The 16,504-nt window shown below is 37.1% G+C and overlaps 1 protein-coding gene across 2 annotated transcripts in view; it reads right to left on the bottom strand.

Annotated features, from left to right (window-relative positions):
- Positions 1-831: 831 nt before the first annotated feature.
- Positions 832-16,504, bottom strand: part of DPH5 (diphthamide biosynthesis 5) — a 29,067-nt gene continuing 13,394 nt past the window's right edge. For both annotated transcript variants that reach the window (XM_016133544.2, XM_016133545.2), the window contains exons 5-8: positions 12,069-12,189; positions 7,781-7,820; positions 6,241-6,344; positions 832-4,785 (exon numbers count right to left, since the gene is read on the bottom strand). In XM_016133544.2, the coding sequence (XP_015989030.1) occupies positions 4,562-4,785; positions 6,241-6,344; positions 7,781-7,820; positions 12,069-12,189 (489 nt within the window). In that variant the 3' untranslated portion in view covers positions 832-4,561. The remainder of the gene's footprint in view (positions 4,786-6,240; positions 6,345-7,780; positions 7,821-12,068; positions 12,190-16,504) is intronic.

Genomic DNA, 16,504 nt, shown 5'->3' with positions numbered 1-16,504 from the left:
CACTCAAATCTCTCAACTACCAATTTGTCAGAATTCCTTACAGAATTCTTGGAAATCTAAACATTGCCTTTGCCATCTCCATTTCCTCAATCTCCCATCACAAGGTCCTTCTCTTAATTCCTCTGAAATCTTTTACATTTACTGTTTGCATCCCCACTGTCCTATGCCAGTCTTCATTGATGACTGCATGCTGCCACTTGGAGGAACGGTCAGGCTTCCCATCTATTCCATGCCCAGCTCTAGACAACTCTACTTCAGGCCCTGCCCCCCACACTCCTATCCCCCACCCACAAAAATAATTCCAGCCATGGCAGGAAGTCCAAGCAATTTCTGCTGAATCAGACCTTTGCCTGGGCTTTTTAAAAACATTTCCCTACCCCTGGTTTCCTGATTCCCGTCTGGTGGCCTCTCTGCATACTGGGCTTTGACCCTCTGGATGGAGAGCACCTGCCAGGAGCTCCCTGCCTTTCCTGTATTCTCTGGAATTAGCCTTAAAGTCTGCAGTGTGGCCTATTGACAACCCCCAGAGCAGGTTTAAACAAGTTATTTACTATGATATTTCACTACGCAATCTTTTATCTAGAGTTATTGCTTCCTTTCCCCAAGAAGCCACAGTGTTATACTAAAGCCCAGTTTCAGTCTTCCGGCTGAGGAATCTTGAGTGGCTCCTTAATTGCTCATCAAATATGAATTCCTCTGAACAACTTCAGAAACTCACAATGTTTTTCCTTATTTAATCTCATTACCCATAATATGGGAATAAGCAAACTTCATAAGAACAGAGGAACAGCAAAGATGGGGAGAAGCAAGCAGGACCAAAATAGACGTAGATACAATGGCAACAATTTAGTACTTTTTATTCTATACAGAAAAACAAAAACACTTTTAACGGGATTGTAACTCATTTAAACAATGTCGGCTCCTCCAGCTCTACTTCCAGGCTTTTAAAAATCTACCATGAAGTTCAGGTTTAGCACATGCTACTGACATTTAAATAACAATTCATCTTTATCTGATGAATTCTTATAACCAAGAGGAGTAACAATGGCAGTGGTAAGATAACAGTCAAATGCATCGAGACTGGCACTGTTTAGGCAGTCGAAAGTGAACTGTACTCTTCGTAAGATGGCCACTGCTAAAGCCAACATTTGTGTATTATTTTATTAAAAACAATACAAAATCAAAAGCATTCCCCAAAGGATTTCCTGTATGTAGCCACATAATGGTATTTTAAAAGGGTATAAGTAACCAAAAAATTTAGATTGACAGGTAAGCCTAGGTGCAGCTTCACAGCAGTTAGAACCCTGCCATTTGGCTTAGACTTTTAAAAATATAACCACTTCTGAAATTATAAATAAGGACTATCTGATTAACCATCACTGTTTCCCACCCTAGGCATTAAGTTACATCAGACTGTTATTCCACTCTATAAGACAAAGTCACTACATTTATAGTTATATGAGTTGGAACAAAACCTTCCCATTGTCTTGTAGTCCTGTCCTGGTGGCTAGTGGCCATGGAAACCCACAAGGAGAGTCATGTAAGAGTCAGGATTTCAAAAGGATAGAGCAAATGTTGCTTTTTCCCCTGATCCCTCTCCATATGGGTCAGGATGTAGGTAGGCCCAACGATGAAGGTATGAGACACAGAAACAGAGTAGAACAAGTTTCTGGCCAGAGGACCAAAAAGAAGAGCCTAAGGATCCAGGAAGTACTGAGGAGGTCATGGAGACGGTGCAGTTCAGGAAGCAGCCTCACACTGCTATACAAATCCCAAGGACCACCCTCATCACTAATGTTTGGATCTGATCCTACCTAGCATACCGACAGAATATTTCCATGCCATCACAGGGCACAGTCACACAGTCGCCCACACTCACTCCCCCAGGGAAAGTGCAGACTCGCCCGTTAACCTCACGTGCTCATCTTAGGGATGTGGGAGGAAACTAGGGGACCTAGGGAAACCCCCAGCAGACATGGAGAGAATGTGCCAATCCAGACAGTGGCCCCAGCGGGGACCGAGGTTTTTTCATCCACATTATAAGAAAATGACATTATTCAAGGACCTACTGTACATACAAGTGAAGTTGCTTGATACTGCCCACATGGCGTGGTAGCGGATGCTGAGCTCACCCCCCCCCCACCCCATAATAATAAGTAAGGGACTTTTCAGTGTCACAGCTGACACGGTACAGACCACTTGTCCTGGTCAGTCACTTCCTGTACGCCCTGCCAGCCAATCAAAATACACTTAAGTGTATAAAAGAGAAAGCCCCGCTGCGATGGGGGCTCAGCCTTGGGATGTGAATCCGCGGAGCGGTGCCAGCACCAGTGAACGCTTCTTCCCGCTTACTGCCTCGGTGTCCCGTCTCTCTGCGTATCCTGCAACGAAGGCACTGAGGCTCTGTGCTTCTTTCTTCCCTCCCATCTTTTATTCCTCAGGATAATTTCTATTCATCTGACGTCTCCACTCGGCTTGCTGTTAAGTCCAACCATCTGGGTTTTTTGGTTGGTCGTTTTCCATTTCTCTGCTAAGACCATTCATCTATATTCACTAATTCACTCATTCATTCCAATCACCTATTCTTTTCATCCTTATAGTTCTATGGTGCTTTAAAATCCTGTCTGTTAATTCCTATACCTGTGTTGTGTTAGGGTCTCCTCCTATTATGTGCTTTTTTAAAACACAGGTTTCTGTTTCTTTGCATGCTTTATAATATTGTACTGTAGCCATTGTTGATATGTTATGCTGACAGTGTTAAACCTTGTTTTAGCAGGCAGTTATCGGCTGATCATCTTGGTTTTCTGGAGGCTTGCTTTTACATTATGTTAAAAATTTTGTCCTTAGTTTTAGCACAGATCCTTAGTTCCGGGCATAATCTTTACTACTAATACATGGCCATTCTAGGGATTTGATGGAAAGCCTAAAGTGCTTATTAAGCCTTGTAACTTGTCAGAATTCCAACTCGAAACTCTGTCTCCTTGCAATAGAGAGCAGCGATCTCTGCTCAGCTTTCCCAGCCTTTTGGCCATGGCTTTCCACTTGGTTCACTGGAGTCTTCCCTGCACGTACACAGCTCAGGAGTTAGCTAAAGATTTAAGAGTAAATATACAGATTGGAGGGCTCCCCCCTCAGGGTCCCCCTCATTTCCAGGATTCCAACCTTCTATTTACAGCCATTCCAGCAGCCCCTAATTCCTCTAACCCCTTGAGCCAGTAAGACTGCAACTTTCTCTAGAGTGCTAGGTACCCTTCACCAGACAGACTGGGACGGCTGTGAAGGAGAGAGCTTGTGAGAATAGCTCTCGGCCTGCTTTCAGTCACTTCCCAGTGCCTTTATACAGCTATTATATTTTGTCCAAAGTTTATAATTGGGAGGGTTTGAACATTATAAGCTTTTCCACCATTACCAAAACCAGAAGTCCTTCATTTTATAATTTTTAAATGTTTAGTTTAATGCCTCAGAGGAAAACAACACAGAACTGGTATTTAAATGTCCTTAGCGCCCTCCCTTTTTTTTTTTTTTTTGGTCCAATAGATTGAAAATGGAATGTTTCATATATATTAAAATACTTTTTAACTCGAATGAAATAAGTCAAAATTATCGCCTGCTAATTGATGCTCCCAGAAAGTAGAGAAGTGTTTGTTCAAATTACAACAAATTTACTGAACAAAGAGGTCAGACAATTTGATTAGGCCCTGGAAATATTCAGACCAATTCAACTAGTAGGTAACAAAGCTATTTGTTATGAAAAGAATAAAACTCTATGGTCAAGAACTATAATAAATAGAGTGTTATTTGCAAATAGTAAGAAGAATGTATTTTTCATCTACACAGTAGCATATTAACTGAGTTAAGTGACATGATGAATCTTGACTAATTCATTGTTGTTTCCAAACAAATTTTTTAAACTTTATTTTGTAGTCAGCAAGTTTTCCATTTGTCAGCTTGGATGTGAAAGTTGCTATTTAAATCCAAAGAACTGTACATGGCTGGCTGAACATTTATAATTCAACAATTATATAGCCTCCAAATTACAGCAGAATGAGAGCTACATAATTAGGATGTCAGCCGAATAAGACGAGGCAATTGGGGATGATGTCATTTTGTGGCATGGGCTCGGATGAGATTTAAGTAAGCAGGACTTCGTCTTCCCACCTCTGCTTATATGCACTAATACCAACCACTGTCAGGACAACTCACCTTGCAGTCAGGACAGCTGACTTTTTAAGAAAGAAAAAAATTCCACCTTGTACTGACTGCTCTCATAAAGAAAAACTGCTTTTAAATGACTGTTTACATATGTTACAAGTTTTCCCGCTTGGTCTGCTCCATATGTGTACATCCTGAACAACTGCCAAAATAGCAGCAACGACTGATGATATCAGAGGGAAAAAACTCATTGCCATAGGAAACCAACACTGTTGAGTCGACATCTTTCTTCTTAGTCACTTGTTCTATACTTATTAGGTAAACCAAAAGACCTGTTCAATTTGTTATACAAATACATGTACTTACATACATGACGGAAATTAACGTCCGAAATAGAAAACGTCTATGTTCAGAGTCCATCGATGCTTTGGGATTCTGAGCTAGCTCCTGGTATAGAAAACAGACTTAGCATCTCCATCTCCAGGGGATGCATACCGCCTCCCGTGATGACTAAGGAATGTAACGGCCCTCCCAAGTCCACCGTACACATCTGCTGCAAAGTGCCGGCTGCGATTTTCTGGTCCTCAGCTCCAACCCTGGCTAAGCCGACACAGAGTGTCTCCTCAGTGACCGCTATTTAATAAAAAAAAAAAAAAAAAAGATACCGCCATTCAGTTCAGCAAATGCATTAACCTATCCAATGTTAAAACTAACACTAGTACCAAAAGTACATTTAAAGAATCTGCAAAAATCTTAAATCTCCTTAGTCACTCATTATGGACCAATTATCTAATCTAAGGCTTTTCTAAATTATTTGTACTACCTGACATATAAAGTACTTTCCAATTCTACCCTTTCGGAATACAAAGGCTTCCCTTAATTTATATTTTTAGGATTTAGTAAATAATCACTTGTATCCATACTCTACAACTGTACAGCATTTCTCTTAAATAGATTCTGAGTGAACAATGTTTATTACGTGCTTAGATTTTTAACAAGTTACTTGAGATATGTTCACATTGACCAAGATATATTAGAAAAAAGATGGGATTATGAGATAAATACATAAATTTGAGTTTCTGCTTGGCCACCTAGTCAGCTATGTGACAAAATTCATTTTTTTTAATTTTTAAAAAATGGAATACTATCTTTCTTAAATGGTGGTTATGGGCTGTAATAGCTATGAAAGTATTTAGTAAACTCCATAGACCTTAACAAATAATGGGCATTGTGATTACTTTTACTTTTAAGTTCAAAATAACCAACATGAGCAAACTTTAGTACGGCACTCTGGTGTGACAGCTGAAGGGCTGACCCTTTTGTGGTTTTTACTGGTTAGCTGGGCAAGCTGTCCCGATTGAACAATGATCAAAATGGGGCAAATGATTTACACGAGGACATGCAGGCATGCAAGGAGCTCTACAACACGATGGATACAGAACACCCTTGCTGGGTGAGTGATCTGTGGCTTTAACGAAGCCCGCTAGTGAGAATAAAATCAGTAATGGTCACTCAAGAATCTCTTTATATATCTTTTCTATCAGGAGATACGTGTTCAAAGGCAGTCAGCACCTTATAACAGATATAATGACAGGTTCATTTCAGAAGCTCATGATATTTACCAACAATAAACATTATATTATATACCATGCACCGTGTCTACATATTAGGAATACAAGGATAAAGTCTCTTGTCTTTATCCTGAAAAAAACTATCCCTAGTCTCCGTATTGAGAATGAGAAAAAGCAGAATAAATATATTTTTGAAGGACAAATCTCACTATAGAGTTCTCTATACGTTATTAAAACATTTATATAGTAACATATTTACTTCAAATCTGATTTATAGTTAATTTGTGAAAAATACTCACTTTCTGGAATGGTATTGATTTTACTAGAAAGAACTCCATTATTTTTCTTTAAGTACAACTTTTGTCCTGTGAGATTTAAGTTAAAGTTGGACAAAAGAGAAACAGTACAGTGCATAAACAATGACTCGCTGCAGTGGAGGTGGTGTATCTGTGTATCACATACACATCTCAAAGCAGCAGGGGGCGGAAGGTGAGAACCCTGGTAGGGCCTGGAGTACCTGGTTCTTCTCCTCGTGTTCTTTGATTCTGAACAATCTCCAGAAGTTGCTGGGCTGCTTCGTTTACACTCATATACCGAGGAGGTTCGTAGATCTTCCTTCCTCTGTAATTGTAACACTAGATGCCATTGTTCTTAGTCATGAAATTACATTATATATTCTTACCTCAAGCATCCCACCAGGTATACTCAAGTACATCTACATTCTGTCTGTAGCTTTCAAACAATAGCCACAAAAGCACAGATACAGTGATCATTTATCTTAAGTTTCTTAAGCTTTTTTCATTGTTCTACTTCAACTGCTTTCTGATCTCACTGAAATATTGGCAGAAATAAAAGTCCGACAACTTAAAGGTAAATGTCTAAATCAAAGTTACCTTTATTCAAAGTGATACCTTAGGCAAAAATAAAATAAGTGGCAATTTGTTCTATATCCCAGCTAATCAGGTTCTACAATGTTCATTTTACTGCACATGTTTAAACCAACTTTTACTTCCTCCAGTAAACTAAAGTGGTGAATATCTAAAGATCTTGGAGAGTAAGATATATTTACATCTGTATGACTCAAAAACCTACCACATTTGCTCGATGATCATAATAAAAATACAGCTTTTGCAGCTTACACAACAGCTTGTATAGATTATTCTACTGACTCTCAAAACAATTCTCTAAGTCAGCATTGTCCAATACAAATTTAATGCAAGCCACAAACGTTATATTAAAATTTTCTAGTAGCCACATTAACGAGTGTAAAGAGGGCAAAATTAATTTTATATATTTAACCTAATATATCCAAAATATTATATTTCAACCTTTACTTCTATAAAAATTATTAAAGAGATTGTTTTTGTACTAGGTCTTTGAAATCTAGTATGTATAATCTGGTATGTATTTTATGCTTATAGTGCATCCTGATTCAAATGTTAAATTTTCATTGAAAATACTTGATCTGTATTGAGATTTCATAAAATTCATGATTGTAATTTACATACTGAAATTTTCTAAATGTACTTAAAAGTTTTCCAATAACTGAGTTGAGTATTAGTTTTAAATTAATTAAAATTAAATTATAAATTCAGTTCCTCAGTTACATCAGCCATATTTAAAGTGCTCATCAGTCACATGTGGGTAGTAGCTATTGCATTGGACATTGCCTCTCTAAGCAAAAAGGGATTATTATTCTTATTAGTCATATGGGAAAAATAAGGCTCAGATAGAAGTAACTTGCCCAAGAGCCTATAACTAGAAGTAGACTCAGGGCTCAAACCCATGTCTTCTGACTCCCAATTCATTAATTCATTCCACAAATATCTACTGAGTGCCTACTGGGTGTCAACCATCATTCTCATTAACGAATCCATAAAATCTATTGCTGTTTCCACTCCATTACACTGCTTATCATAAGATGAGAAGTATTTAATTTTTAACTGTTAATGAAAGCTGATTTTCAACAATCTTTAGAACTCATGTCATTCAAGTAGAATTTATTGAATTGTTCAAGGAATTAAAAAAGATGTAAGCATTCTCAGAGTAAGACTTACTTGATTAGATTTTCCAAAGACTGCTCCTTCACCTTGATATCTGCAAAAAAGTAAAAAATAGTTTTTAATTAATTAATTGTTTTATCCAAAATCCTATGTGTAAACCTAAGTTTTGGGTGGGGAAATATTTTTTTCAAGTCTCCAAAATGCTCACTTGACAGTTTGTGACAGTCTTCCCTCGAACTTGGATATAGACACTTTTTAAAGAAAATACAGAGAAAAATGGAAACTTGTGGTTGTGTCAAGGCAATTATTTAGAAAACAAACATGAGATTGGCTCTGAGACCATCCTGAAAGGATCTAATTTCCTCTTGGAAAAGAAACAGGAAGGAGTCAGATAAATATTGGCATATACAGCACCTAACAGCTAATCAACATCTTGTTCATTTCTACTAGCTGGTAACTGCACAGACTCAAAGGAAAAGTTTTGTCAAGTTACCATCCTTACCTATTTTTCAGACACTAGAGGTTTCAATGCATGTAATATAAACAGAAGAAAATTCTTACTATATTTTGAAAAGAGATGTTTGCTTCCTTTTGAATGGTAAGACACGTCTTAATAACTTATGAATAAACAGTACCAAATAGTCACATTTTTAACAAGGCTTTCCCGAGCACTGATGCCAGGTACGGTGACCCCCAGGGGCCAGGACACACAGTCTGCTCTCGTAAAGCCGGACAGTCCAAGTGTCACTGATATTTGATTCTTTACACTTTAATCACTGATGCACAGCTGAACTATTTGGTAAAAGGTAAAGCTGAATCACTACATCCTCAGAGGAATTCAGTATACAACAGCAAGCGCAACAGCTGCTTCCTGTTTCACATGCTGAAAACAAATGGTTCAGCCAAAGTTTGTTTTTGCAAAAATAAATATAGTGCCACTGAGGGGTCTTTTGATAGACTTCTACAGCTTTCTCAAGTGAGTATAAAAGTTTTTCTTATAAGGATACTCAAGTGTTTGCTTGGAAAATATAGCAAAAATTAATCCCACATATGTATTTCTATTGTTCTTGGAACCAGTGGTGACAAGTATTTTTCTGGTTTGAAATATCATTATTTAATATTTCCACTTATCTGGACCTATAAAAAAAATGTATATCTGTTATTGAAAATGGCCTCCAACACAATTGGTGGTATAAGTCAACTTAGATTCCTTTAAATGATATTTCTAAGATTTTAAAAAATCCAACATATTTATTAGTTCACATTGAGTTTCCAAAATGTTATTTGGGATAGTAAAGTCTATAATTTAATATTTTTAAATTTTAATCTTTTTAAATGATATACTCTAAAAGCTGTATTTTAAAAAAGAGGACTGGTGGGAATTTTTTAGGTAAATGCTATGTAATTAAACATAAGAAAATTAATCTCAAGCCAGGCCAGACTTAATATTGTTTCCTTGTCTTTGCACGAGCTATAATTTTTCCTCTCTACTTCTACTTGCTAGAATGTAGTAACCCTCTCCTATTTATCTTAGAACCAGAACCTAGTATAATGCAAAGTAGCCAGTAGATACTCCATAAATATCTACTGAATAAATTTGCTCATGTGGCTCTACTACTACCCACCCACCAGGCCATCTTAAACTATCCACCCCTTAAGTAGCATAAGTCCCAACTCATTCAAAAAGACTTTATTGACTTCTCCTCAAATGTTTGTCTTTGAAATATCTATACATTAATGCCATGTTTCATTAATGTCTAATTACATCATATGTATTAGTCTTATCTTACCAAGTAAATTTTAAATTCTCTGTGGTTTCCTACCATGGTATATTCTCACTAATCACTACAGGGCTTGGCTCATAGCGAGCATTCAATAACTATATACTAATTTAAATGAGAATTCCAGATGACTAAATGATGAGATCTATGGACTGAGGATTTGGAATCATGATATCTTGATATTTCACACCTTGTTCCTGCTTTTGTTAATGGAGCAAGTGAGATATATTGTTTAACTTTGTTTGTCTTTTCCCAGGAAAGCCAAGAAAAGAGGCAGCTCTTAGAGAGTTCAAGAGCCAAAATTCTGGTTTGTCCTTCCTGCCTCTCCATACAATAGAATTTAATTGTTCTTTAAACTTCCATGTACACAGAATGTTAGTTCCAACTATTTCAAAACCCCGAGGGCAGGATCCATGTCTAATACTTCCTTAGTGTTCCAAAAGAATCCAACTCCACATTGAGTATAAACACTCAATAAATACCTGTAAATTGATTTTCCAACTGCCTTTCCAAAGCTTCCCAAAGAAGAAATGCTACTTTTTCCCCCTTCCTCCATTTTTTATGACTATATGTAGAAGTTATCAGGTAGCCTGCCTCTTAAGACTTTTCTCTCCCTGTTCTGTTTTAAAACTTCTCAGTTCCATTGTAAAACACACACACACACACACACACACACACACACACACACACACACACGTATGTATCCAAGCTCTGATGAATCTCAATTTTCTTTTATCTCTCAGTTGCATATACTTGAACTACAAAAAAGTTAAGGCTGGTCTCTTTCTACAAGGAAAAACCTAAAGACAAAACTAGAAAACTAATTAATTAATTAATAATGAAGTACTAAGTTGCACTGACAAACTAAAATAAGAAAACATAGCATACCAGTTAATTGTGTCTAGGGGTTTGAGCCCCTTGTATAGGCATAAATCAAAAAGAAAAAGAAAAAAGTTAAAGAAACATTCGTGATCTGATCTAGATTTAGAATTAATTATGTGTTAATGTGAATAGAATAAAAAGGAATGTGTTCTGGCTGGAAATGAATGAACTAGCAAAAGTTAAAGATTTTCTGTGCCAAAGGGTAGTAAGACCACGTCTGAGAAAATAAACTAAAAAAAAAAACTCCAACTAATTAACTTCCATAAATATTTATTGAACAGCTACATTGTGCCAGATCTCTAGACATTAGGAAGGAAGCAGGGGGCAAGACAAAGTCCCAGCATGGAAGAAAATCAACAAGTTAATAAAATAATTCAGAAAGGTGTTAAAGACAAGAAAATACACACACACACACACACACACACACACACACACACATAAAAAAGCAAAACAAAAACAAAACAATGTAAAGAGAAAGAGAATCGCTGGGGGATATAGGTATACCACATTTGATAAGGTAAAATTTCACTTTAAGTAAGGAGTCAGCTAATTTCTTCTGCAAAGGGCCAGATAATAACTATTTTAGGTTCTGAGGGCCATAGGTTTCTGTCACAACTACTTATTGCTGTAACTGTAGCATGAAAGTAGTCACGGATGATACATCGGTGAAGTAACATGGCTGTGTTCCAATTACATTTCATCTACAAAACAGGTAGTAGGCTGAGCTTGACCCAAGTGTACTAGCTTGCTAATCCCTTAATTTCTCTTAATTTCTCATTTTTACTCCATAAGAAACACAAGCCATTAGGAAAACTTTTCTATAACCTTTTCTATTAAAAGAGATATACCGATTGAAATTCTGATAATGCACAAATGATATATTCTTGAATAACAGAGAATTGGCTATATTACACAAATAACCTACATGTTTTTGGCAAATAGGAATCTTTTCTAATGTTCTGAGTATCTGTTCTTATTACAGAAGCCAAGATCATGGCTTCTCCGCCAATTCTCTGCCCTGATCCTGTGCTATGTGGCAGACATCGGGATGACTCCACGCAGTGTCACAACAGTGTGATTCGATGTGTGATTGGAGGACGATGCCACTTTATTACGGGTGAATGATGAGGTAATTACCAGAGTGAGAATAGTGTTTACAAATATTTATAATAACTTGACATAGATACAAAAGACTAGAAATGAAAAAAATTAATATATATAAAAAGAACAACACCTGGTCCTTCATCACAGTTTATGATATACTGCTCTAAGCTCCATGAGGCAAGGAGGGGTTACTTCTATCTGATAAAAGTGAAGGCAAAGGTCAGGATTGTTCACAATAGTCTCTAGCGACCAAGCAGGAGCATGTGGATTTGTCTTCCGATTTGAAGCATAAGGATAGTTACAAAGTTATCAAAGATGCCAGTAAGCTGTTCTGTTCCTCAGTCACAGTTTAAAGCTTTGATACCAGTATTTTTACAACAGACATGGTTAGACAGAAACTGAAAGTGAATGTGAATTCCCAGTACAATTCCAGGGCCTCTGCTGGACAACGCGGCCCGTGTCTTTCTGATGCTCTGTCAGTACCATCATCGCAGTTTACAAAGATAGCGGTCCCAGCTATGAGAATAATACGACACCTCCATATCGTGACTCTGAGGAAACTCCCAAGCCCTTACCTAACAGGCATAACGTGTGCATGCCATTTTGTCTGTTCTTCTTCACTTTGTCAAAGAAGCTTTCTGGTCTCCAAGTGTCTGTCCAAAAAACAATAGACACCGTCTCTCCAAACTTATACAACTAGAAAAGATAAAAATATTAATTAATGATGGAACAATTCACTGACTACTATTTCAGAGATAACAACCAAGATAAAAAGCGAGAGCAGACCTGAGGGTGGGTTGGGGATCAAATCTGTCACAAAAAAGGCAATAAAAGTTCTCTGGCCCACAGCAGCTGGTGTCTTCCTGAGGCCCTTTCAGTAGTAGGCTTCTAGTATTTCTGCATGTAGTACAGGAACATATGTCACCAGTTCATGATTTAGCTATGTAGCCTAAAATACTAAAATACAAAGCACCCGGTAGGAAGCCAAAAAAAAAAAAAAAAAAAAAAAAGACTGCTGCACAGTCAGAGCAGGGTTCACAAGGTTAATATATTATTATCTTAACGGATGAAACCACCGAAGCTCAGCAACATCAACTGACTTGAGGTCACACAGCTAGTTATAGTAATGAAAGAGAAACTCGAACCGAGGTCTGGGTTCCACGTGCCAGTGACATTCCCACATGGTATACTCCGGCCATTTATCAAAACCTCCTCCCCTACTCTGCCCGCTGTTGGTTCCCTCACTATAGAGTTCAAGGATAAGGGCCTTTTCTCTAGCCTCCTCCTTTTCCCCTAAGTGGCCCCCTGCCCCACTTAACCATCACACAACCAAGAAGCTTGCTTGGTTCCAGTTTGCTTCCAGACTGGCTGTACGGTTCATTTAAGTGAGTCCAACTCCAAATCTGATGCTGAGAAAATCTAGTTTTGAATTCTGGTTCTACAACTTGTTAGCTGTGTGACGTAACTATTTCTAAGTCTTTATCTCTGCAGTAGGAATAGTGACAAAATACTGTCCTTCCTACTCATAGGGTTATAAGGATCAAATAACATGTAAAAAGTTATTCAAACTGTGGAATAATATGCTAATATTAGTTCTTATCTAGACACTGTGCAAAGGACATTTATTTTCAAAGACTTAATATATGGTAAAACATACAATTAAAATTGTTATGGAAAGATTTAATTATTCAATTTAAACGGTGTTTGAAAAAATTTCTAATAGAGCTGGAAATCACATCTCGTCCTCGGTCATAAATTAACTGTGACTGAAATAAATGTGTAACTTCAGAAAACCACCTAATTTTTCTAAGCTTAAAGGTTCTTCATTTGAAAAATGAAGAAGCTGGACTGGAGAAGGGCTTGTCATCCTAGGCTTCTCACTGTTTTCAAAAGCTGCTGTAAGAGGTAAGGGGGAGGCAGGCAGGAAAGAAACAGAAGCGAGGGCTTCGGGGTCTTCTATCCCTATATCTCTAGATAAATTCAACTTTTCTCAAGTTTTATATATTGAGGTCTTAAAAACTAAACCAACATAACAGTGACTGTGAGCTTCCAAGGTGAGATTCATGTTCCTCATATGGCCACACCTCCAACTTACCTACCAATGGGCTTTATTCCCAAAGTCCATTTGAAAACTATCTAAAAAGGTATTTCCCTATAGAAGTTATTCTATCTAGTGGCAGTCGAATTCAGAGATCAGTGTAGAAAAACCTTGTAACTCTAAGAATTCAGAGTTATAAATCTTCCTCCTACATGCAACAAGGTTTCTCTATGAAAAAAAAATGCATTTAGCATTACAATGTGGAATTCCTGGAATATATTCGCCCAAGCTACAAGGAATGGGCCTAGTCCTGCTGAGGCCCATTTATCTAATGAGTATTTATTATAGGTCATCCACAACGTGCCAAGCATAATGCTGTGCACAGTTAACGAAGTGAGAAGCAAAACAGAGCCCGGGCCTTCGTGGAGTGTGCAGTCCTGCTTATTCTTCCCACTCAGGGAAGCTCTGGGTTACGGCCCTGGTTCTTACTAATTGGGACATCACACACAAGTCAAATAACCTTCTCGACTTTCAGGAGGTGCTCCACTACAAAGTGGGTAAAACAACTATAAGCTTAATAATGTTTAAGGATTAAATGGCAAAGCCTGTACTGCATTGTGCCTTGCACACAGTAAATACTCAATAAACGTTAGAGATCTGATGATATAATAACAATGATGTTTATAATGATAAGATAGAGATGTTCTAAAATTCTGTGTCCTGCTATAATCCAACTGCTTTCTTTATTGGAGTGCGCTCAAAAACATTACCAAATATTTGAAACTATGCTTATGATTTAATTCTGACAAGTTCAACTGTTTATATTCTAAAAAGTATTTTGGCATCTCTGATCAAATTTTGAAACAGAAGTATTACTTTATAAGAAAAAAACTTTAAGGGAAAATCATGATTTAAAACTATATATGCAGCCGCATATAAATACTTTAAATGGGTCTTTGATACTTTAACAGTCAGGGAAATACAGTGATGAGATACATTCTTCATTCAAAAAGAAAAGGGAAAGATCATTTAAAAAAGAATTAGAATGCTAGTCACATATAAACACTAGCTGAACCACTCCGGCCAAAAGCGTCTCTGCATCGCCTAATTTGGGGGATTAAAGAAAACGTTGCAAAAGCACCGCTTTCTAGGACCCTGATTTATAGACTGTAACCATTCCCATGGCTGTGGTGCAAACTTCTTCAATGATTTCCGGAACATTATGCAAATAGTTTCACCATTTAGATGTCAGTACCTCAAAGAACAGGACCAGTCCTTTGTGTCTGACAATCTAAGGACTTACCAGTAAACGATAAGAAGAAACTGGAGCAAAATCATAACAGTGACAAGAACTGAGGTTGCAAAAGCCTGAGCACACTGACCGTCATGTAAGTAATCCTTTGTGCTGTGATTATCACCATCCTCCCAAAATTACTGATGCACATCGAAATTTATGACTACAAACAGAACTGTTTTCTAAAAACTGGTCAATATACTTTTTTTTTTTTTTTTGGTCTTAACTAGAGTAAATTATAGAGAAAGCAGTTTATTTAACTTGATATTAGATCATGTTTTTATCTATTGAAGACAAAAACTCAACTCAAAATAATCCATTTGATTACATATAAGGCACTATCTAGTTAAGATGCACAAGAAAAATATTAGGTAGTGAATAATTATCAAAAATGAGATACAGGCTGTATGTATCACGAGTTCGGCATTTCCCCCAGTAATAGAGTATGTGAAGGCAACTTCTGAAGAGATAGGATATAACAGAGACCTTAAAGGATGGATAAGATTTAAATTTGGGAAGCTGCACATGGGGAAAGAATGAAATGGTGTGAACCAAGGTTGGAAATCGTGGGCAACATTTAGAATGGCATTAAGCAGTTATCTAGAAATAGCTACTGCCTGACTTGCCTCTAACAAGTATCTCTAATTCCTGACATCTTCCCAGATGCCAATTGCTGTCAATTCCAGCTCTATAATTTACCTAGAAATTGACTATTCATTTCTTTCCCCACTATCTTAGTTTGAGGGCGCAATATAACTTGCCTGAATGGTGTTAATAGTGTTCTACCTCATTTCATCGACACCAATAGTTCCTTCTTTTCGGTAGCATAGATGTTTTGCAAACTCCATTCTGTAATAGGCTTTAAGGCTTTTGTTATTTTATATTCAAATAAAAATAATTTGTGATTTTTAAGTTAGAAAATATTTTCTCTGTATATGGAAAAATTAGTAAATTAAGAACTCTATTAAGCCACACATATATTTTATATATGATTATCCTAAATCAGATCAGTTAAATCTGTGAGGTAAAAAGAAAGTTGAGCCAAGAGAGTTGTCAAAAAACACATTATAAAGCCATATAATCAAGAGTTACTAGTTTTCTATAAAAAATTATTGTCTTTGAGTTGTTTTTTAATCCTCATATGCATTTGCTCAACGCTGATTTAACACCAATTTTTGCTGACACTAAGATTACGATCGTGGCCACACACGAGGTACATAAAGCTGAGTGACCATGTACAGTGTTCCCCAACCTTTTTGGCACCAGCGACAGGTGCCCCTTATGCAAATCTAATGCCTGAAGATATGAGGTGGAGCTTAGGCGGTGATGCTAGCACTGGGGGACCAGTACTGGTCTGTGGCTCAGGGCTTGGGGACCCTTGACTTTGTAGACAGCAGATTACAAGATTTATATTCTCACATAAATGAGCAAATCCACATAAATTTTTAAATATTACCATTATTTAGCAGGTAGTCAAAAATAATTCTGAAGTGACTGAAAGAATTAGAGAGTTTATTGAGTCATCCTAAGGTTACACAGCCATGTAGAGCTCTGACATCCTCATACCTAGGATTGTGTTCTTTGTACTAGGTTAGGCTTTATCATTTCTACATTAGTCTCTGTACAACAATAAAACCAATTTAATGCTTTTGAAAAACAACAGTAAGAACTACTCTAAG

The sequence above is a fragment of the Rousettus aegyptiacus genome, unplaced genomic scaffold (genome assembly GCF_014176215.1).
Source record: "Rousettus aegyptiacus isolate mRouAeg1 unplaced genomic scaffold, mRouAeg1.p scaffold_m13_p_17, whole genome shotgun sequence".
Classification (NCBI taxonomy): Eukaryota; Metazoa; Chordata; class Mammalia; order Chiroptera; family Pteropodidae; genus Rousettus; species Rousettus aegyptiacus.
This window is presented reverse-complemented; position numbering and strand designations above follow the sequence as displayed.